Consider the following 25,257-nt stretch of genomic DNA (forward strand, 5'->3'; position numbering starts at 1 on the left):
AAGAATGTAATTTGTTCAGTGGGCGTGAATACACTTAAGAAGTAACTATGACTAGATTGATTCTCATTCAGTCCAGTCCAGTATTTCCACTAGCCCCTGTGTAGGTGAATACCTTAATCTAGTACTGTGAGGTACTCAAGGTGAGATGTACCTACTCCATCTGATGAAACAGTCACTGACCAGTAACATGGAGTAGCCTAATCAGGCAGAGAGCTGGACCACATTCCAGTAACCACTACACAACCTGGCTGGCACCAGGATGGCTGCAGGTAGCAGAGAATAATAGGAGACCTGAGGCTGAACATATACAAATGGGCTGTCTGTACTAGGTAGAATATATAGGCAATTAGGAGGGAAAGGACTGTAGAATATAGGATGTAGGTAACTGATACAAGGGAAAGCAACAAGTTGTAGGTAACTGGTTGAACATTAGAATATAGGTTGTAGGTAACTGATAGAACATAATGTTGTCTACCAGGTAGGATATAGGCTATAGGGGTAACATTAAGTTGTAGGTAACTGCAGGTAGTACATAAGGTTGTTTGTACCAGGTAAAATAAAGGTTGTAGGTAACTGATATATCATCAGGCTTAATATCTGTACCAATATAATATCTGTTCCAAAGGAATTTTATGTCCCACTATGGGTTTTGGGCCATATACTGTCACCCCTGTCTAACTTTTCCATCAAATTACTTAGATTTTTCAAGTTTTATTATTCCCAAGGCAGGCAAGGTCAGACACATAGTACATTTGGAGTAATTTAGAGGAACTCTTAGAAATATTTTGTAATGTCTGTGTAGCCCAAGACATTAAAACTAAAAAAAATCTATTTCTAATGGTTTCCCTGGTAACAGACTACATAGAACAAACTTTGCCATTCCACTTCTCTTTCAAAAGATTCTTTAAAAAGTTATAAAGTTTTGGTGGTAAATATCTTCTTATCATGTTCCTAGATAATTCAGTCTACATGTTACAACAAGATAATCAGATTATGATATAAAAACCATCAAAAATCTCAGACATCTACTCCAAAAGATGAGCGTAATCTGCAACAAATTCAACTCTTGCATTCTGTAATTTTTTGAAAATATTTGAAAGCGTTCCAAATTCAGAACAGAGAAAAGTGGTTTCTGTTTGCTTTTAAATAGTTATTAAGTTTCTTCTTCCTGAAGTTGGCAGGTGTTGGGAGAAGAATTTTAAGTTTTTCACTTTTCCTCCGCAAAGTGAAATTTGAAGCAGTAATACAGTGAGACATTAATGCATTCCTATCTTTCCGTCTTTGTTTAAGATACCAACCATCTTAAATGGCAAGTGAGTTTTGTTGTTTACTTAATGTTTATGGAGGTCTGGTTGAGGTGTCTATTTCAAAACTTACGAAGAAACAATACATTTTTGAGAGGCTTGATATAATGTTATCTTTAACGATGCGACCTGTTAGAACAAAGTTTTCTGGCATGCTTAATGATCCTCATTGAAGCCATTGTTTTACTGACAACAAGTCAATCGTGTCTGGTGAATTATCTGACGGCAGATGCCATAGTCATTCAGCAAATTGCCCGAATAATTTCTGTAATGTATAATTATAATATTAGGTTTTACACCAATACGAGACCGGTTTGTCTGTTACCCATGGCAACCAATACCCACATTCCGATGCCATATTAATGACCAATGAAATCAGGACGTTGGGTGTTTTTCTTCATGAGCAGGAAGGGTAAGGGGTGAGCGATACAGGTAATGAAGAATTCTGTATAAAAACTTAGATGCCTTGGTGAGGCAGTGACAGATGATTAGGGTTGCCATGGTAACGCTTCCCATCTCCAGCACCACCGTTCCTGTTTAATTTCAAACTGAAAAGCGGTTAGAAAGATCATCTCTGCACCCTGTCAGTTCTTAACTCTTCTTCTCCAAAGTAATTACCTCAGTATGAATTTTACTAAACATCAGAATTTTTTCTTGGTTGTTCATGTCTTGTTCCAGTTGTGAGACTTAACAAAGCCGCATCTTTGTTTGATCTGTACCATGTAAAGACTAGTCACTGGCACCGTTCCCGGAGTCATTCCCAGAGTTGAGTTTCTGATACCAACTCATTTGTGAAGACATTGTAAAGGGCTGTAAATTCATGTTAATAAATGACCAATTCGGTTGTAAGAAATGGGAACTAATAGTTCTCTAACAAAGTCTACAGCTTCAAAACATTTAAGGGCTAATTTGTTTCCATCAAAGTGTTGATACTGAAAAGATACCTATTTCCAAGATTGGTGAATTTTGTAATTGTTTAGTTGCCTTTTGTATCTAAATATATAATATATAAAAATAAAAAGATACATAAAGAAGAAAAAAGCTAGACCAAATCAATGGCATATAGAAGATAAAGATCAAATCGATCTGTGATTGGCTGCTAGTTAAATTTTTAAAATCAAAATCAAATGAAATATTGAAATGAGAAATCAAATCATATATTGATGCATTTAATCATATCTATAATGAGATTTTAAGTTGATGATCTGTGACCATTACAAGTATGTACTGTGATATTTGGATTACACCTGGCTACAACCATATACCTATAACCTTTGTTTAAACTTCATCATTCATTTTAACATGTCATATTAGAAAGAATGTTTTAGAGTGGTCTCCCTTGTGATGTTGTTGATGATAGGAGTTATCTATCTTTGTCATGTAAAGTTTTTTGTGCCTGCTAGTTTGATTTAGATTTTTTTTGTCCTAGAAATTTCAATGTATCATATTTTTTACTTAACTTGTAAAATGATATGCATGTTGTTAATAGCTTCTTAATAATAATAAAAATTAGATCAAAGTACTGAAAGTACCATAATAATAAAAAAATAAATTTTATTTTAAATCAAAGTACTAAAAGTACTTGGATTTTCGTAAGGATAATAAAAATTAGTTCAAAATACTGAAAGTACCATGATTATAAAAATTACATTTTATTTTAAATCAAAGTACTGAATGTACTGGGAGTTTCTTAACGATAATAAAAATTTGATCAAAGTGCTGAAAGTACCATGATAATAAGAATGAGATTTTATCGTATATCAAAGTACTGAAAGTACTGAGAAGAACTATTAGTCATCATTTTGGTAAAACTGACTTTCATGTAGACTAGAAAACATCTACCACAAGTGTTTGTGTAAAGAAAAGCATCTCCTTATTTTCTCGCCGTTATATTCTCATCTACAAATTCGTCTGAATGGGTTCTGTAGTTTTGTTATTGTAGCAACATCTCTTGGTACTTTTCTTTGGTGGAATGATTTCCTTTTTGTATGATTTTTCAAAAAATCTTTTCTTCTTCTAATTAGTTATTTATGACAAATTTGAATGATTTTCTAATTGTTAATTTGTTAATTATGATGGTAGTATGTATTAAATGTCTTTGAAGTTGTCTGATGTTGATAGTCATAGTAGTGTTCAACGATGCATGGAGTTTTTCCCCATCGATTACAACCATTTTCGCAATTATCATCAACATTAATTAACTTATGTAATCCGATTTGTAATTAAAAACATACATTACTAATTATCAGTAATAAAGCTGTAACGAGATGTATAATGAGATATACAGTATGAATATATATACAAACTTTTTGGTTCGCTTCCAACATTATCATATCCAGACTTCATTTATTATAATAAAAAGTATGTATCCAGTATATCACATACACTGCCAAGCTTAGGATTGTTTTTTGGGTGAAGAACTATGTGTTGAAGTTTAATGGTTGGCTGAATTCTGAGAAATTTAAAATGATTTTGTGGCTTGATAAATGTCACAAATGTACAATGGCTGATTAAGGAGTTTGTCATCAAACATTAGAGAAATCATGAACAGGTTTGTTCTATTAAACAAAGAAATAGATAACAATTATGTCATATATTTTATAACTTTTTGTAGACATTAATATAAAAATTGGTCAAACTTTTATAAGAGGAGGACTATGGGTTGAGGATGCATTCCGTTAAGGAATGGAAGATTTTGTAACGTTTAAAAATAACGGTAAGTTGGTTACGTTTCCCTTGAATGATCCACATTGAATGTAAAAATGACGGCTGATTTTCTTTTCTGTTTCAGGTATTGCAGGTAATACCAGTTCTAATATGAACACCACTAGCACAAGCGTGAACATAACTCCGCAATACACCGCTAACGTCAATAACAACGATTCGCTTCACCAAAGCTTCTCCTCGACTCTGAATTCTTCCAAATCCAGCTACAACAACGGTGTTTCTGGCGGACAGAAGAAGTCTGTTCCGCCATTGGACGAACAAACACAGTTGGATATGATTCTTAGTGACCTTCTTAACGATTCAGTGTTTGTGTCAAGTCCAACAAGTCCCCCAAAAACTGGTGCTAATTCGGTTTCCAAGGATACCCGGACTTTCCGTACATATGACACCCAGTCTACTCCAGATGGGAAAACTATGTATCAAACTGCCGAGGTTACTTATAAAATCCCGGGGGGTTATAAAGAGGAAAGGAATTATACCATGACTAAAACAGAGGAGAAGTCCTATGTGCCTAAAAATGCATTTAGTTATACATCAGGGCCAACGTCCCCGGAACTTCAGCGGAAGGCTGAAAGTCCAAAAACTCACTCACTGCCCTATAGAACAGACTATGATAACAGGTACTATAATAATAATGAATCGACCTTCAATCGGACAATGGACAGCTCGAGGTCCATGTCTCCAAACGAACAGACGTCGTCATGGCTACAAGAGCAACAACAAAAACTCAGACAGCGGAAGGATAGCAAAGACGAGAAAACCGTACAACAGGAACGTCAGTTGGTAGAGGAACTCAAGACGGCACAAAATAAATACTTTATGAAGCGTGCCCACAACCAGGCAGAAGAACAAGCGACGATGGATACATATCGCACTGCTTCATCGCCGCCACCCGTCGCCAACGGACCAGTTTCTTCGTCCTACGTCGTGACTCAAAACCACTCATACTCAACTGATCGATCTGAACCAGCCCGGTCCTTCTCGCCTCCGAATTTTACAGGTGACTCCTTCTTTAGCACATCCTATAAGTCAACTAGCACTTCATCAACTCAAAAACCACCCCCATCCCCGGGTCAGCAACGGGCCCCACCCCCTCTAACATCTCCCGTCACCCCTCCCGTCAGAACAAGTAGCAAAGACTTCATGCAACGCTCCCGCAACACGAGTACTAGTTCGTGGCAGGGGCGTATCGAAAAGAAGGAGCCTGAACAAGAAATAAAACCTGCAGTAATACGAGCTATAAGTGTAACGACCCCTCCCCAATCCCCTCGCCCGTTCTCTCCCGTTCAAAAGCAGCAGACGTACCAAGTGTCCACAACACGGACCTCGGTGGAAAAGCAGCAGCCTCAACGGGACCAGAGTATAGATATACAGATGACCTTGCCGGTGCATGCCCCCACGAAAACAAAGTTTACGGAGGTTCAGGAGTATAACCATCCGGAGGGTCAGAAGAAGTCGCATTACATCACGGAAGTGTATGTTCACCGAACACCCGGAGCAGAGGGGACAGGTATGAAGCGACCAGCACCCGTCCCTGTTCTACCTATCGACAAGTCTCGCAGCCTATCACATCCCAGCATTCCCTGTTTTCTCCTCTTCCTGTTGGAATGAAAAATCTATCTGAATGAAATTTACTCTTTCGATTGCAGTTGCTTTCTTCTTTAAAAAAGTATACCTAACAAAATTTGATTTAATAGCAAAATAAGAAAATCAGCTTAAGACAAAATTGCAAGACAAAATTGCTTATCACAATTGATCTTTTGTCTATAACGATAATAAAATTGTTCTAAACTGCATTTCTCTGCTGTATATGGGCATTCAAACTTTTACTTACCAGAAGTTCTCTCGCAATTTCTTTCTTCCAAGAATATCTGCTTTTAGTGTCGGCTATTTAGTGTTTCAGATAGGTATCTAATATGAAACTTTTTCTGAAGAGACAATTTTTTGTTCTTTCAGCTTAATTGTTATTTTTCAATATAAGTAATATCTCATGGTTACCTATTATGTATTTTTCTTCTGAAACAGAAGAATAGACAGCTTTCAGTGCTTCAGCTTCTATGTGCTTTGATTATTGTAATTTCTTTTAGGAAAACTAAAAAGTTTTTTTTTAATTTTCAGACACAATGTGCTTTCATCCGAGCCTTAAAATTCAAATATTATTTAGATGTTTAGAGATAAATTAAATTGTTTGTAATCAGGCTCCTTTGCTAAGAAAAGCTTTATTTTTGAATTTTTAGAGTTAGATTTATGGCTTAACGCTCTTATAGAACATACTTCAAAATTTACAGGTACAAAACAATCAGGTATCTTGTAGAATACATGGTGTAAGGAAAGAAAAGTTTAAATGCTTTATATCAGCGATAGAAATGGCAGAATCTGTCGGGACATGATGTGGATGTGATTGTTGCTGGGATACAAATTAGCTTCATCTGCTTTGCTAAACTATTTAGTCCATTTTGTATATTTATTTTAATTTTCATACGTTTTAAAAGAATTTTTTTTTTATGTATAAATTTTACTGCAAATTTATTTTCACCATATGTTGTCAACACAGAATATACATATATATCTGTTATTGCACTATTTTTTCATATTTATTTTTTATTTATTTTCTAATTTATTTCTTATTGTTGTTATCACGATGCATTTGCCAAACATATTCATTTTCTGGCACTGGATCGGATATTTAATTTTATCAATAATCAATGCAGAAATAGATTTTGAGCATATATATATAATATTTAAGCACAAAATTTTATATCAAATTAACAATAAAAATTCAAAAATATTTATTTAAAAATAAGATACAATTTAGAAAAAAAGATGGACTTGCCATAAACAAAGCAGATGAGGAAAATTTGAATTAATGTGTCGCTGCTGAAGGAAACGAGAAACTGAAATGCGTGCAAATTACTTTCCTTGCCTTTCTGCTCTGCATTGCCATATATGGTCATGGCTCCGCCTCTTGATATCATTGAAGGTTTTGATTGGCCTAGAGTGTGTAACCTTTGACCTATGTATGTGACTACCAGGATGTTGTGTATGAATGTCTTTAACAAACTTATCGCTCTCTGTCAATCTGATGTAAAATCCCTTCCATTGGATTTCATTTTGATTCCATCTATAATTTCATTGGAATTAATTTGGATCATAACATTTCTGAGAGCTAATTTTATATTTATTCATTCACCCCTAAGACACATTTGAAATCTTCTATTTTTAAAAACTAGAACTGTCTATTATGAATTTTTAGTGGTGAATCAGTTTCAATCAAAGAAAATCTTTCATTTTCAAAAAGAAATTGATCTAAATGATTCTAACTGATGGGTAAATTTCAGATGTTAATGAATTGAAGATTTCCAAAATTCAAAGAAGATTATTTTGGCTGTTGCTCATAGACAAATGGAATGAAAATGAAATCACATGTGTAAGGGAATTTGCAAGCTCAAGTTTCTGATTGCTGACAAGTTTCTCTCTTTTATTCAGATACTTTTAGAAAGTTTCTTATTCTTAAAACGGTCATTTTACGCTAAAGCTACAATGCTCATTACACTATATTCATTGAGATTGATCCATCATTTTGTATTATTTTAAACTTTGACCTCGCATATATTTTATGTATGATTTCTTTACAGCCAATCAGGATGTGTCTTCATGTCTTGATCAGGGTCACCATGGGTTTGGTGCAAAAATTATTCCCATCGACCGACGAATCCTGATTACCTATTCCCCATGATCCGGCCCAAGTTCTCTCCCCTTATCCCCACCTTTTCCGTTACAAAATCACAATGCAATTCTAGTGTTGTGTTATAGGATGTTTAATGAAAACTTGCAGACATTTCACTTTAATCTTCTTTGCTTTTTATTCTTTCTTTCTTTTATTCATTTGTGTTTTTTTCTAATTTTAAACTAACTCATTAAACTAATTATTAACATCAACTTCACATTTGTTTTCCAAATTATCTAATCTTTTCATAATTAATATATAAAAAAAATAATTTCTGAATTAAAAAATAAAAATGCATGGATTTTGGCTTCATAGAACTTAAAATTTTCTTCAAAAAAATTTTAAGTTAAAAAAAAAAATTACTCAGAACAAAGTTGTGAATTACTAAGAAACTAATTTACAGCAATTTTAATTGCCTTTAATTAATGCACTTAAAGCTGAATTAATAAAGCATTATTTAATCAGAAGTGTAAGTATAAACACACCAAACTTAATTTACTAATATTTCTTGGTCTTTTATTTTCTCTTTGTTCAGATTAATCACTAACCTGATTTTGTTCTCTATTTCTCAGTTTTTATGTTGTTTTTTATATTAATTTGCACGTGTATTTGATTTCATTGTTTATGATTTACTTAATGTGATGAATTATTTTGTTGTTGTGAAAGAAAAAAAATGAATTAGTTTAGAGCTTTATTGGAAAAAATGATTTTCATTTCTGTTGCATAGATGTTGTAAAATTTTCTTTTTTGCTAATTAAAATTTTGTTTCAAGAAATATCCTGCAATTTCATTCAATAAAATTTAGCAAATGTGTTAAAACACAATTGTACTGTTCAGTAAGATCCTATCTTTGTAGAGTTAAAAAAATTCCAAGGAGATGAAATGAAGGAGAGAAAATAATTTCATTTTATTTGCAGTTTTTCTTCAGTGACAAGATAAGGCAAAATTAAAAACAAAAAGGTTGGATATCTTATTCAAGGTTAATTCTAAATGAAATGAAGAGTGGTAATTCTTGAGAATTATCTCTCTTGTTTGGTTATCTCCCTTCCTTGCTTCTTTTTAAAATCTTTGAAAAGATAAAATAATATCTTGCACAGACTGATGTTGTAAGTAAATTTAAACCTCTTTCTTCTCATCTCCTGTGGCACCGGAAATAATCTGTTGAATATTGAGGAACGTTTGTTTCTTTATCAGGGAAAGTGGTTAGATGTGTATAATGTTATTTACAGGAACGACTCAAAGAAGCACGACACAAGAACAGAAAGATAAAGTTGAGAAGGAACGCAACCGCCTGGAAGAACTGGAAAAGTCTCTCCAGGCTGCTTCTAATTCTATCATCGCCACGCAGCCATGGCAACAACAGCAGCAACAACAGAAGAGCTACTCTACAACGGAACGACATGTGACGAGACGGGTGGAGACAAGGAAGTACGAGACACAACAACAACAACAGTTTCAACAACAGACACAGTCTGTGAGTAATTATGACGGACATGGAGAGGCCCCGCCCCTTTCCCCGCCTCCTCACCAGAGATGCACGTCACCCGAATGGGATAACATGAATATGCATGGTTCATTCACGGTAGTACGTATATATACTTACCCTCTACTAACCTCACAGCTCACTCGGTATCCTCAACTTCTAGTAGAGAACAAAACTAAGATGCTCCAATGCCGACAAAAATTCATAATTTTTTAAAAAGTTTAAAATACTTTTAGACCCTGAAATTAAAATATTGTGATAAGGAATTGATATACATATTGTGATAATTTCTTTGATTAAAATATCAGCAAATTTATTTTTATTTTCTGACAAAGTCTATATTGTTGTTTCTGTTCAAAATTGAAGTAAGGGAGCTAACTGCATATAAAATATTTTATAAACAGTCATTAGTTCTATGAAGGGGAAATAACTGTAAATAAAAACACAAAAGAAAGTTTAAAAAATATTCCTTTTAATCATTTATTTATAACTATGAATAAGGGGAGATAACTTCTACTGTGCAATAAACTTGAGCTTAAGTGTTCTCTAGAAGAAAGAAATTTAGTGAGCTGGATTTTACCTCAACATTATCAATAACATTTTAGATTATGGTTTTAAAAAGAAAATTATATAATTTCCAAGAGATTTTTTTTTCAAATCATTTCAAAATGAAAAGTTAATTTTGCATGCATTTTAGAAAATCTGGATAAAAAAATTGTTTGGATTTTGTTGAGGTTCTAATGCTAAAAAAACAACTTTTAATTGAATATGCATTGTTTATAATATGTGTTGTTGATTAATTTGACCTTTTGACCTGTGTTTGTAGAAATCACATCAAATTTTACTCTACCCCAACCCAACGCTAATTCACGGTTTGACCACATCCCTTTCCCAATATCACATACGGTAAAACAAAAATCTAACTCTTACCCCTACATTTATTAATAGGAAACTGACATCACATTGTGGATATGTCTATATTTTATACTAGATAACATCTAGGCTATCACATACTCATTTTAAGATATTTGTAAATTGAAAAAAAATGATTATCTCCCTTGTCACACATGTATAAAGCATTATCAAAAAATGCTAGAAATTTTTTTTTTATTTTTTTTTAGAGACATTAAAGAAAATCTCATGTTTCATATTTTAGATATTAACTTCTATAAAATCAAAATATTCATTTAAAAGGAAGGAAATGGAAAAGTGGAAAATTTTCCAAGAAGATCATCGGACGTGACCTCTCTGCCAGGGTCAAAGTTCAATAGTTTACCCAGGTCAGAGGTCAGCGAGAACAGCGATACAAGCGAAGTGGACACCAGGATGTCGTTTGTAGAAGCGAACACTGCTCTGAATAATCTGCTCGGAGAACTGGCAGCTTGGACAAAAGAGAAACCAGACATGACCTTGAACTATAACCTTGACACACGAACAGTGACAGCTGACATGAGTGCGACAGAGCGGAAAGAACTCAAAAGTATCGACCAGAAACAGGAAGTGGTAGAGGTCAGCCCAACCACGCTGACGGTTGCTAAAGATCAAAGGGGAGATAACTCTGGCAAGGGAAATGAACTGGAAGTTCAATGGGGCAGCTGTAGCCGCAGGAGCAGTAGAGATGAGCTAGAGAGTGACAGAGAACGCAGGAATTTTCTCGGAGAGACCATGAAGACACGAGAAGAACTGTTGTGGGGCAGCAACAGCAGAAGAGGAAGTCGTGATGAGTTGATATCGCAAGATGGCAGCAGAAGAGGAAGTCGGGATGAAATTAGCTCACAGGATAGCAGTCGCAGGGGCAGCCGAGATGAAATTAGCTCACATGACGGCAGCCGCAGAGGAAGCCGAGATGAAGTGGATGCAGGACAAAGGGTTTATATTGCCACAAGTCAGCAAGTTCCTACACCGTGTAGTCTTGTTGCTACAGAATTTAAGCCTTATCAACAAGATGTCATGACAGATGATGAGGTTGACGTTCCTGTTCCAAGTTTTGGCTTTCAAACTCAGACTGTCACAGATTCAACAGCGGTCTGCCCAGTTACCGGGGCATCAAGCGCTGAAAGACAGGAACAGCATATCGCCATGATGCACGAAGAACAACCAGGACTGAAGATGACCCATTCACAACAGAGTGAATTTACAACTTCAACCAAACATGTTCAACCGAATGTGGCTGTTAATCAGCAGGGTGCTTCTACCACCTGGTCCGGCCAGATGACCTCAGTCACAGATAGACAGACTGGTCAGTTGGTCAGCGAGACCAAAACGGTGCCGTCGACTAACCACCATGGTAAGCATGAGTGTACGATCAACGTACCTGGTCAGGGAGAACTCAGCGCGGACCAGCTAGGGATGCTCCATACTTATCTCATCGAGGGAGGATCATCTTTAAAAATGGAAAAATCGGACCAGATTCCAACTTCTGCTGGAAATTTATCATCAGCAACTCAACAGGAAAGAGATATCATTGATAAAACTGCTCATTTAGAGGTCAAACAAAAGCATTCGGATGGAAACCAAATAAATCGCGGTACATCTGAATTTGATGTTGACGAGAACGGCCACTACACTGTTGTTGATGCCTCACAGATGTCAAAATCGTCAGGAAGACAGCAGTTTGTTTCTTCCGAATACCAATCCATTGCTTCTGTACAGGGGTCCGAGGAGGTAAAAGTAGACTCCAGATTTACTAATACCATCAGCAGACAGAAGCAGTTTGTCACCTCCGAGTACCAGACAATAGACTCGGAAACCAAAACGGAGACCAAATCACAAAGAGAATTCACCATAGCCGAGTCTAACAAGGCTGCAGACGAAGCAATTTACAGTCAGGTTATCAAGAAGAAGGTAAAACGGAGTTACCTCTTTTTTGGATAATGCTCTCTCTCAAGTTATCTCCCTTTGAATGATGCTCTCTCTCAGTTATCTCCCTTTGGACGATGCTCTCTGATACTTCATTTATGAAAAACTCAAATGCAATCGACTTTCTCTTTCGGATGAGAATGTCTTGCCATCACTTTGGACATAGCTACTATTTTCTTCCTTTTGTATGAATCTGAAGATAATCTGTTTTATTTCAAATTTCTCAGTTATCTCCCCTTGACATGTTTGTCCTTGCACAAAGTTACTGTACTATTCTGAACTCAATCTCATAAGTAAATCTTACATTCATCCTCTTAAATTACTCATCTAAATTCTTCAGCAATTCTTAGCTATACAGACCATTTCACCATTTATTCAATTACATTTCTCTTTTTGGAAGGTTCTGTACTGTCCATATCTTATCTCCCCTGATGGGTATGCCTCAATCTCTTAAGTCAGTATAAATGTAGACATTCTACCTCCACCTTCGATATTTCATCCTGAATTTCTGATGACGAGAACTGTAAGTGTTTATCTAGTATACAACTAACTTACTGGAACAGCCACATCAGCTGCATGACAGGAACGCATGGATCTTAAGAATATGTCATGTATACAAGAGCTATATGGCATGATCTAGCTACTAACAACTTTAATTAAACAGCAATTATTCAGCATTTTATGTTTTAGAAATATGAGTATGTTTCACTCCAAAGAACTCTTCAAAGAGCTTGAAATGATGGGGGGGGGGCTTATATTTGAGCATGCATGTTATTTCCGTTCAGGGACTTGTCTGAGACAAAAACTGTTTTTTTTCAGATGACTTTTTGTGACAGGGATTTAATTCACAATGGATTATTTATTTGTTTATTTGTATCAGACTGCATTGTTTGCAGGGTATATTTGTGGCCAGATGTGGCAAGGACTTAAACTTTGTGTCAGGGACTAATTTGATGGCAGAGATTTTTTTGTGACTAGGGATTAATTGTCACAGGACAACTTTACTTTTGATAGGATACTTTGGTGGTTTTATTTAGTAATATTAACTCATTCACCCCTGAAGATGTATTTGAACTGTTTGAATTCAAAGGCTGGAAGAGTTCATTATGAGTTTTCAGGGGTGAATGAATTATAATCCTCATATGCATTTAGATTGATCGTTTCTTAAAAATTTCAACTGAAATCTTTTTAACACTTAAGTAGAAACCTGTTACCTGGCTGATAGTTTTGACATTTAGCAGTCTCATTACCTGTTAGTAAGGATATTAAAAGTTTACCTATGCATTGCTGCATGAACATTTGTTACATATATATGTATACCTGTTAATGCAAACTAATGAAGCATGAACAAGATAAATAGCACAAAATATATAAAAAATATACATTTTAATGTAATATTATACAAAATAGAAATGTATATATATGAATCATCTCACTCTAATGTTTCAAGTAGAGTATTTTTTACCTGATTTTAGTGGTTTTTTCCATCAATTATATGTTATTCAGTGTAGGCCACCGTGTGAAACTACAAAATAAAAATCTATCAAACCTAAAAATAGATCGAAAGCTTTCATTTTGATGACTCAAATCTTTATTCAATCGTATGCTTGCCTGGGAATTGATTTGATAAATCCTTGTAGAAATGAGTGTACCTTTATTGAATGTGTCTGTACATTGGCAATGCTTTTGAATCTGAACATGATCCGGCTAGCTGTGTAGGTGTAGTGTTTATTTCTTTGGGAACAAGTCATGCAATTAAATCGTATACATGAATAAATTTCCGTTGATACAATGTTTTTAAATAAAATGACTTTAGAAGTTTTATTTCATCAGGTTTATATTGCTATGTATTGTGCACTGAATTGTACGTTGAATTATTTGGAAATTGAATTCGGACCTTTTTGTCCGTTTTGACCGCAGTGAAATAATCGGATATTTTTGCAGCTTTTGAATCATCAAATTAAATTTTTCAATATTCTCTCCTGTGAAAATATATGACATTATTGGTGTTATACAGAATCAAGTACACGGTATTATATATAAATTTTACATTTTCTGATCGTACTCAGACATGAATTAACCTAGACAATATTTCCGTTATCGTACAGAACCAAGTACAAGCCGTCGCACCCCCACCACCAAAACAGATCAGCGTCGTGGAGGAGGATAAAATCAGCCTACGCCCAATCGGCCCCGGGGTCCAGACTTTGGAACCCGAGGGTATGGGAACCATGGGACGATCTGGTGCCACGACGCCAAGCTTCCCGGTCAGCCCAGTCGCTTCAGCAGGTAAGGGAGATAACTCATTAAGTTAATTTTCTCATCATTGTCATAGCACTAACATTTTAAGGTGTATAATCCATGTCATCCTATTTTCAGTCACCATTTTCCTTTTTTCACAGGTTTCCAAGTCTTTAGAAAAACATGAAATATTTAACCAATGTTCTCAATAACTGTCCTGAAATGAAAAATAACTTCCAGTTCAAAGAATAAATTTAAGACTTCAATAAGAATTTGTCACTCTTAAAATTTATTTTGCTTCTTCGATTGAATATAAACAATCTTATGCTAAGCATATGGCAGTGTTTCAGGAGAAACAAATGCTTGGGAACGAAAAAAAAATATGAATTAATTCAGAAAATAACCAGAATTATATCATTTGAGTGAAAACATCTAAAGATTGAGAATATTGTTTATAAATTTCATTCACAACATCACAATCAGAATATTCCAGTCTGTTATTATGAACTTCAGAGTCATCCTGAATAATGTCCCTTAGCTAGAGAACTCTCCTACTTTAGAGGTAGAATATTCTAGAAACCAATTCGTGTCTGTGTGTGGCATTCCTTACTATCGCACTAGATGTGTTCATACTCCTGTCGACAGTGATTTCTGTATATGTGTATTTGCCACAATTTTACGTTTGAAAGTTTCTTGCTTCAAGATCATTGAAACGTTTTTCATAACTTTCAAAACAGTTTTGATTTTTCCATGAAAATTTATTTGACCAATTTGAAAATTTGATATAAGGATTTGAAAAAAATTAATTTGACATTTAAAAATAGCAAACATCTTTCTTGATTTCTTTAAAACGTTTCAAGATATTTTTTGCTAGAATTTCAGACTAATTTGTGCGTGTATCATGCGAAACTCTCAACTAGGCAATTAGGAGCGCCGTTGCTTGTGCAGTAGACGTGCATTCATTGTGATAAACCAATCAAATTTAGCCTGAACGTTGAACTTAAAATTTCAGATCTGTTATATATAGATGATTGTAAGTAAAGATGGTTTCATTACCAACATTAATTTGCACTGAATGTTTTTCGCAGCCAATCAGAAATCAGCTTACATGACACTCTTGGCTCAATCATAATGATTCTAATCTCACATTGACACTCATTGGTGGAGCCCAACAGCCAATCATACGCCATTATTAACACATTCAATTTTTGCTTCCTCATGTCATATTCTGCCACCTAGGTGCCCCGACTTGATTGTTAGTAATCCCTTCTTTTTGAAATGCAGAGTTATCCGCCCTTGTGAGAAAGTATTCATTGTTTTGTTATCTTTTTGTGGGAGTGGAGTTATTTATCTGTGATAGAGAATTCTTTTATTCGTCTCATAGGTCAATAATACAGACAGTGAGTGGCGTAGGACGGGAGAGAGGGTTAATAAATTCTTACATTATTTTGGAAAAGAAAATCCTTAGATATAGACTTTATGATGCTTATCTTATCATTATAGCAATTAAAACAATTAATTTGAAGTGCATATAACAGTGTCATAAAAACTGATTTGTAAACAATAAATGCTGTTGAGAGGAAACATTTCAAGAGTATTTTATTTTTGATTTTAATATTGAATTATGTCAGAGCAATACTGAACTTTTTCATCCCCAAAAAGCATATGGACTCTACATACTCAAAAGTAGGAATAGTCTAATATGAAATTCAAGGGGTGACAGCTGTAGTGTTAACATAGCAATCAATACCAGCTCTAAAGAGAAGACAACTCTGCATTAAGAAAAGAACCCGATCGTAGCTTGTGAAACTAAATTAACATTAACATTTATCTATTAATTCACTACAACAGAACAGTTTATCCAGGCCGTTCAGGCTAAAGTCCGTCGAATGTCTCTCGGATCTAACCAGGACTTGCATGGTAAAAAGGACAGATTTCATTAACCCTTTATCCTTCGTAACGATGTTGTCTTATTTTTTCGAGAGAAAAAATGCCTTCCTTCCTCCCCGTTTCTGCTCCCGCTTGGAATGAATGTAACACTTTGATATGAAATCATTATCGTCACAAAGCTTCAAGTAAAAATATGTGTCCCTTATGAGTTATGGCCTGCAAAAGTGTGTGCATGTGTAGATATATTTTGAAGGATTTTATCCTGAATTAGAATATTACTTGAAATAAAATGACATGATAAACTTGAGAGAAAAAAGAAACAATTTAAAAAAAGAAAGAAAGAAATTATACAATTTTTTTTTTCATTATATTTTTTTCTAATTTTTAATGTTTATGTAAACATTTATGAAAATAACACTTAGAGATGATAATCATATATCAGCATTTCTAATTAAGATAATTATTCATTAATAATAACTTTCATATTGCTTTAGATAATAAAATATATTTTGTATTTGTATTGTTATTTAAAAACATAATATTAATTCATAATTTACTAATTATAACTTTTAATTTGATTGAATTGAAAAATTTCGAATAACATTCTTAAGGCTTGAAAAAAAATTTGTATAGCTTAAAATTTCATATTTAATAATAAATGAACAATTTCAATTTCAATTGTCAATTCATAATTCTAGATAGCTTGACCTTTCACCTCTGACCTCGCTACTTAACCTTTACATTACCTTTGGTTTGACCTTGAAATCATATGCAGCCTTTGCTATATATTGTGTTTTAAAGTTCTACATGAACTTCAGAATGTTTTCTCCATCAAATGTTTGCTTATTAATGACATTTTCAGCGAGAGGAATTTTGATATTATTTCTGCAAATTATAGAATAAAAATATGAAATTATCGTAACATACCAGACCACACAAGCATTTGGTATGTGATAAGTCATAGCAAACATTCCGAAAACCATCAGGGATTTTGAGAATTTTTTTTGAAAGATTTGCAAAATTTGATCTCTACATGTTTATATAGCTACCTGCTTGTTTGGTCTGATATGGTTGGAGTGAATGGAGTTACCAAATACCACCATCTATATCTCATTTCCTTGCATGATTCTTTGCCTGCAATGATGGATAAATTATTTGAATGTGTCAATTTGACAATGACTGGTGTTATCTTGCAATATACATGTTATTTCTGCAAAAAAAAAAAAAAAAAAAAAAAAAAAAAAAAACACTTCAAGTCTTAACTATTTTGATATCTTGTTGAATGATATTTGTACTGGGTTTTTTTTCAATAAGTTAAACTGAAGAAATTTGATAATGTTTCATATATAAAGCTTATTAAAAAGTATATTTTTTCAAGAAGAAACTAAAATGTTCAATATATATATATTGATGCAGAATTCTGTACATTTGAAAGTTTCATTTGATCAGGAAGTCAGTTATTTTTGTTTCAAAAATAAATATTTATTGGAAAACATAATTATTGCAAAAAATTATATATATGTGTAAAAAATCAATAAAGGAAAAAAATGCCTTAAAAGAATTATCAAAATAGGTTAGCATGGAGTGGATGATTACCTACAATAAATATGGTTTGTTGTTGTGGTCGATGTGGTGATATTTATATGTATATATTTATGAAATTATTGATTTGCTCTATAAATATGATAACAATTTTATAAGGTATTTTGTATTGTATTCATGTTTTTGATGTTGTAAGCATTTCAGTTATCAAAAATTTCATTTCTGAATTATTATTAAAAATGTCTTTAGAAAACATATAAGACAGAAATTAAAAAAAAAATTGTCTAAAAGGATTTTTTCTGAACATGTTAAAAATATTGTTCTTTAGAAGAAAATTGTTGGAAGTTGAAATAGAAGGGGGAGGCAACTCAATTTTTTATTTTAGATAAGAGTTGTTTCCCCTTGATACAGAATTATTGTTTGTGCTTGTGTTTTTGCTATGATGTAATGGACTGGCTTTGTGCTACTATTCTTTATTTATGTTCGATGGTTTTTGGTTTGTAATTATTGTGGTTTTGTTTTTGTTTTGCCTGCGGTTTCCATAGCAACTCCACCATTCCCTGTGTCCCCCAGGACTCCATATCATAACCAAGGTAACATTTTCATTTCATTTTTCATTTCATCATATCTTCATCATGTTTTTCTTTTTTCATTTTTATTTGATTTTTTTTCAGTTCCTCTTTGTTTTTGTTGTGTTTGACTTTTGTACTATTGGGCTGTGCCCTACATTTCAATTCTACTTGAAATAAAATGGCGGAGAATTTTTATGTCGGTGGCCATTTTGGACAAGGGGTTATGGGACGGGAAAAGGCATGATCTCTAGCACTTTCTGGTGATGGTTGTAGTAGTTGTGTGTCACTCATTAACTTGGCTTTTCTGGATTGTTGTATATTTTATCTTTTTATGTTCTCACACTAAAAAAATACCCTCACATTATTTAAGAAAACAATTCAACTATGTCCCCATAAATAATACAAATCCTTGAATATTATCTATTTTCTAGATGGCAAATCTCGGTAGACTTATTATATCAATGACGTTGTCAATTTAAGGAAGAAAAGGTGATCGGGTGGTGTTGTGGTTAAGTCACTCGCCTTTCACCTAGCCAGCCGGGGTTTGATCCTCGACACGGACGTGAAAAGGTCAGGGGTCACCTGCCCGATCACGTGGGTTTTCTCTGCGCACTCTGGTTCTCTCTCACACTAAGACACCTCACGCGCTTACATCCGGGCCATCGAGAGTGATTTACATTAGTTGTATAACTTGTTTCTCAATCGATGTAAAATAAATAAAGTTTATATTTATATTTTAAGGAAGAAAAGCAAGAAATTTATTTAATTATGAAATCAATCCAATATGTACCAAAACTTTTTGGGAAATTATTTTAAAGACTTGATGGCAAAAATATTGTAAAATCATATGTACATTGTATATTCACAATCTGGGAATTGGAATTAAAGTTAAATTTCTAAACTAAGCTATGTAGAGTAAAATGCAAAGACTTATCATTATAGTAATCCAAAATTCAAAATATTCTAAAGTATTCTTTTGCAATCATACATATTGAGCGTAAATGCTAGTTGATTTTTCACTGAAGACAGTTTTTCAAACCCTATAACAGTAATTTTCATGCATCATTCATGATCATTTTAACATATCATTTAATCATGAATATGATTTCTTTGAGCTTAATCCAGAAATATTACATTCATCACAGATTTAGAATTTTTTGGTGTTTTGAAGAGTTAGAAAAATTAGAATGTTGTGAATACATGAAAAAGTAAAGAAAAAAGCCTTCAAATTTTAAATGTTTCTAATACAAATGTTTTCACTGAAGTAAGATATCATTGAATGTTCGGACAATATACAAATATAGCCTGCCATCTTCAGAGTTGGTTGGTTGTTTTCCTCAGGGAAGTCAGACTTCCCTCTGTAATTAGTATTAAAAAGCTGCTTTGAAAATATAAAGCACAAGCTAACTCAAGAATTATTATTATCTATGTATTTGCTTCTAAATCATAAAAAATATTTTATAGATTTTTTTTGCTTTTATATTTTCTATTTGCCAAAGTAACATGTGTTGGCTTTCTTCTCTGCTTTTTCATGGTGTTATGTGTTTTTTGTTTGCTTGTTTTAGTTATTACCTAGCCTTCCTCGTGGCCAGGGTCTTTTAATTTTCACAATTGTTTTGCACGTTTCACTTTGTGACCAATCAAGATATTTTTACGGAAATCTTGTATTTACTTTGAGTGTTTCGAAAAGAAATTGAAGCTAATTATTAACAAAGAAGATAGATAGAAAACAGATTTCCAAAAGTGTTTAATTATTTTGTTGAATTATCCATTCAAGAAAATTTTGAGAGATTTTGATTGGTCGTTTTTCAAACAAATTTGATTGGATGTTTTTTAAGCAAATTTGATTGGTCACTTTTTAAACAAATGGTGAGTGGTAGATTAGAGAGGTTTTATGTAGAAGTTTAATTTTAAATTGTAGAAAATAATGACTAATTTATCAAAAATTATTCAAAGTCGTCAAGAAAATTTATTCAACATTTTAAAAAATGTATAACTTTGAAAAGGAAAAAAAAAGATTGCAGTTGTTAATTTGTGTCATTATGATCAAAAAATTTATACCAACTGATCAGCAAATTTATTAGCATAGCATATTTTCAAAAAGCTAAAATTGATTCAAAAGTTTCTATAAAAAACATAATTTGGAAATATACTTTTCATTTTGGCATTAATTAGAATTTTGTAGAATCTATTTTAACTAACTAACTCAACAATGTGTAATTCCAGTTAAAAACATTTAGTGTACTGTAGTCTGCATTTTGTTCGTACTAAATCTTGTGCATCTTGCCTTCTCCTCTTGTTGCCATGGTAACTATAGCGCCCACGCCGACAATGTCACCTTCTTCACCATTCGCTAGCTATGACAAAGACGAAGCCTACAATAATATGGTCGCGCGACAGATATGTCGTAGCTCCGACCCGCTTTATGCTTCCATCCCTGAAGATGTCGGGGGCCTCAGGCGTTCAGGTATTGTCAAGTCAACAAGCATAAGACAAACATCAATTCGCATTTTGGGATTTAAATTTCAGCAGTCTTTTAATTGCTTAAGAATTAAGCAGAAATTTTCAACTAATTTGTAGAACTTTGGTTGAAATAAGCTTATAGGCTTAGTTTTAGATTCTGTAGCTTTCCGTCGTTGGTAGAATAAAAGCTAAGGAAATGGAATATGTGCATAGTTACATAATACTGTTGTTTATATCAAGGTCCCAGAAAATGATACATGTATTTTGAAATGTGTTTAAAGATAAGTCTTAACGAAATTGATTAATATAATTAAGATACCATACCATGAAATATTTTATTAGAAGCTAGCATGGAAATATTGTAGCAGAATTAAATTTTCGAAGGTGCAGAGACAAAAAAAATAAATGAAAACAAGAACCAATGTCATAAGCAACTGAAAACCAATACAATTCTAAACGTCTGCATCTGCAAGGTAGACAACTCTTTCAGAAGGGAAACTGCTCTATTCTCTTTTGCTTTCAAAAGGGATACTACTCTGTCACAAGACACTGCATGATTTTGGTCACATAGACCCTGCACTTTTAAGTCACATTATTGTTTTCTGCATGTATTTGAATCAGCAAGAGATGCCTTTAAAAATAACACATTTCTAAAATATTTAATTTTCTGGCATGAAAAAAAAACACCTTTTTTTATGCAACAAAGGTGGGGCATGTTGAGGTCGTGATTTGGAAAATCAATAATGGTAATTGTTATTGTCTTGGATTTTAAGAAATTGTGATAGAAGCTAGAAATTTTATACTTGTTCAACACATTACTGTCCATCATCTATGTTCAGCTACCAACATTTCCATGAAAAATAACATAATGCATCATATATAGTAACTACAGGGATTTTTGATTTTCAGCTAAAGATGTGACATACAAATTTGTTCTTTTTATTCTATTTTTGTGCAAGTAAAATTCCAATTGACAATCAATCAAAATTCTCCAAAAGTTATTAATTTAGATGATTGGCAGTGTTGGAGTCACAAGTATACATGGATTAATTTTTTTTTAGATAATGTAAAACAACGACTATGAAACATCATGTTTAATCTGGAGATTTTTGTTTCGCCTTCAGCTGGTAGTGTGACGAGCCCGTTCAACACGATGTCGTCCACAACCTCTCAGCAACACCATGTGACCCAGCATCATCAACAACACCAGATACATCATCAGCCGCCTCCCCAGCAGCAGCAACAACACGTCATCCAACAACAGCAGCAACATCAACAACACCAACAACAACAGTTTCAACAACAACAACAAAACCAACAGTTTCAACAAAACCAACAATTTCAACAAAACCAACCGTTTCAACAAAACCAACAGCAACAGTTTCAACAACAACAAAACCAGCAACAACAACACAGCCAACATCAGGTTAGCAACAGTCCTTACTGTAAACAACTGTTGTTTCTAGAAATAAACAACACCTGAAGTCTTAAAATGTTAATGGCTAAATTTGTTAAATATTTTTTCGTTGTTTACCAAGAGAAGTGATTTTGTAAGATTTAGTTCCGCTTTCTAAAAAGATCCCTCTCTCTTTGGAGGTGTAAGCAATATTTCCTTGCCATTTGTTGGCCTGGTAGATTTGGATTCATCAAGGTTTATTACTATCTTATTAACAGCTGTTAGGATCTTTAACTATCTTTATTGATTATCAACTTAAGATGAATCCTAACTTTCTGTACATATAGCAGTACCAGTACCAACAGGAATATCACACTGGAGGGCGCCACCAGTCTGGCAGCATCTCCTCCCAGGATCACGCCCTTCACGTTGATACCAGTCCTAGGATGATCTCCCCTGGAGGCTCAATGGCCAGGACTCCTACCAGGTAGTTATCTCCCTTCATAATCAAGGATTATCTCCCTCGTGTTTCTTTTGTCATGATTATGCCAGTAGTGCTTATAAGAGACACTTACCAGGTAGTTATCTCCCTTCATAATCAACGATTATCTCCCTTGTGTTTCCTTTGTCGTGATAATACCAGTAGTGTTTATAAGGACACCTACCAGGTAGTTATTTCCCCTTAATAATCAATGATTATCTTCCCTTGGTTTCCTTTGTCATTATATTGCCAGTGTTTATTAGGACACTAACCAGGTCCTCCTGGTTCTCCTCCTTTTGATTATCTCCCTTAGAAAAAAAACAGACTGACCTAAACAGATTTAACATTTTAAGGCTATTGAATCAACAATCCAATTTCTATTGTATTTAAATTTACAACACTAGTATTCACTCAGTTATCTGCAAAAAATTTTTTTTTTTTTTTTTTTTTTCATACAGATTGTCAATTCTCCATTTAGGAAGTAAAATAATTAATGGTTACTAGTGTTCTATGATACATTACCTGATGTTCCTTATATGGTATAGTAAGTTTAAATATAGGCCCATCTATTACAGGTATATGTCAGTTAGTGTAAATATCTACTATGGCTTATCAATAGTATAGTCACTGTCAAAATGGACAAATGACCGATTTTGTCCTCAGGGGACAGACAGACGGCAGGCATCTGTCATTTTTTGTTTTATTATTTCTGACAGGAAATATATCAGTATTGTTGATAGCAAGGGACAACTACGACAGGAAGTCAATTGTTTATCAAAATACGAGGATTACTTACACTGATTTGTTAAGGGGGATAGGTTGTTAGCTTTTGTACTCACTTTTTTATCTCTATGATCAGAAGAGTTCCAAGGTATCAGTTACATAGATAAAGGGGCCCATTCCAATGGGATATAAATAGTAATGGTTTGCTAAATTAAGTTCTAAAATAATATTTGGGATACTTTTAAAACTGCTTGTATATAGTACTTTTATTAACTTAAATGAAAAGTGTATTATATTATTATACATACAGACAATAGGATATATTAGAATCTGTGGTATATTTTGTCATTTCACTTTAGCAGCTTACTGACATAAATCTGAAGAACCAAACAAAAAATGCAGGTTTTTCTGTGTTAAAAAAATAAAAATTTACAAAATTTATACCCAGTAAAAGAGTTCCAACATATTACCACAAGCCTTCCACTTTTGGGTTTTAAGTTCAAACCTCCACATGGAGCAATTCGTACTACTAACCATGGGTTGGTGGTTTTTCTCCAGGTGCTCTGGCTTTTCTCCACAATTTTTACATGGTACAGTATACATCCTTAACTGACCCTTTTGTTGATAGAACATAAAACAAATATTTGAGCAAGCTAGTACACAGCAATGACTTTGATGTTGTTTTAGAATACGTACGTGTAATTCAATCTATTAATAGGGAAGATTTCTAAATACTAGATTGGATTTCACTTCGATTTGTCATCTTATTAATGGGAACCTATCACAGAGACAAGTCTCTTTACATACCAATGGATATTTGAGAACAAATGATTATCTAAATGGCAATGAAAAGTTGATACATTCACCCCTGAAGATACATTTAGACTCTTCTAAATCAAAGACTAGAAAAGTCCATTATGACATTTTAGGGGTGAAAAGTTAAAGACATACCTGGTTTCTCATCCAAAGACAATCATAAACTGTATTAGCGCACATCAAAGGAAATGGTTTCTTTTACCTGTGACTTGAAGTAAATAGGGTCGAGGGTTGAAATCAATTACCATATTTTACCTGTATGTCGTTTAGGCTAGTCATACCTATGGTGGAATATTGGGATACCTGTACGAAATTGTGGTGGACTTGACCATATTAATAGGTCAAAGTTCATTCTTCATATCATATGGGAAGTCTGGGGGGTGTTGTTTTTTTGTTGTTTAAAATTTACTACATGTATGTTGACCCAGAGTCGCAGTGTATGTAAACGACCTGGGGGCGTACGTTTGTCATTCCTGCTGTTGTCAACAGACATTAAAAGACGAGAAACTAACATGAAAGTATTGATGGGCTTGTATTTATGTCCAAGATTACTTGTTTTGTCAGCTGAAGTTTTATTCACCGGCTTCCATCCATTTAACAGTTGTCTTTAAAAATAAAGACGTGAATTGAGTCAGTGACATACGTCTGTGTAGATAGAGATCTGGGCTTGTTACACTCGTCCTCGCCCTCTAGGGTTTGTGTATATATGTAATGATTCACAGTAGTATTGTACCGTCGTGTGTTGGGAGTGTAAAATCAAGGCTTAAGCCTTTACAATGTGACTGACAAGCATGCCATCAAATGCCAGGTAAAGACACTTTCTTACGTAAATTTTTATTTTGTTAAGACATTATCGTGAGAATCGTGTGTATTTTAGCGTTAAGATTTGTTCAGAAATTTTAAAGAACATCAGGGAAATTGTATTTGTTTATATGATGTGCAGTGATCTGTGTCATGAAAATGTTTTCTTAACCTTACTTCAGCAGAAACTACAATTAAGGATAAATATATCAATAATTTGCTGGTTGTTACA

At 33.7% G+C, this 25,257-nt stretch overlaps 1 protein-coding gene across 27 annotated transcripts in view; it reads left to right on the forward strand.

Moving 5' to 3' along the window:
- The window catches only part of LOC138310935 (tensin-3-like), a 329,375-nt gene that overhangs the window by 296,380 nt on the left and 7,738 nt on the right, over positions 1 to 25,257 (forward strand). For 14 of the 27 annotated variants that reach the window (XM_069252267.1, XM_069252268.1, XM_069252276.1 and 11 more), the window contains 9 exons: positions 4,096 to 5,541; positions 8,988 to 9,343; positions 10,436 to 12,085; positions 14,209 to 14,389; positions 16,193 to 16,261; positions 18,319 to 18,366; positions 20,663 to 20,812; positions 21,933 to 22,234; positions 22,552 to 22,691. In XM_069252267.1, coding sequence (XP_069108368.1) covers positions 4,096 to 5,541; positions 8,988 to 9,343; positions 10,436 to 12,085; positions 14,209 to 14,389; positions 16,193 to 16,261; positions 18,319 to 18,366; positions 20,663 to 20,812; positions 21,933 to 22,234; positions 22,552 to 22,691 — 4,342 coding nt within the window. Of the gene's footprint in view, positions 1 to 4,095; positions 5,542 to 8,987; positions 9,344 to 10,435; positions 12,086 to 14,208; positions 14,390 to 15,353; positions 15,375 to 16,192; positions 16,262 to 18,318; positions 18,367 to 20,662; positions 20,813 to 21,932; positions 22,235 to 22,551; positions 22,692 to 25,257 lie in introns of all 27 variants that reach the window. The other 13 variants (XM_069252269.1, XM_069252279.1, XM_069252273.1 and 10 more) reach the window with 13 other exon arrangements.

The sequence above is a fragment of the Argopecten irradians genome, chromosome 16, assembly GCF_041381155.1.
Source record: "Argopecten irradians isolate NY chromosome 16, Ai_NY, whole genome shotgun sequence".
Lineage (NCBI taxonomy): Eukaryota > Metazoa > Mollusca > Bivalvia > Pectinida > Pectinidae > Argopecten > Argopecten irradians.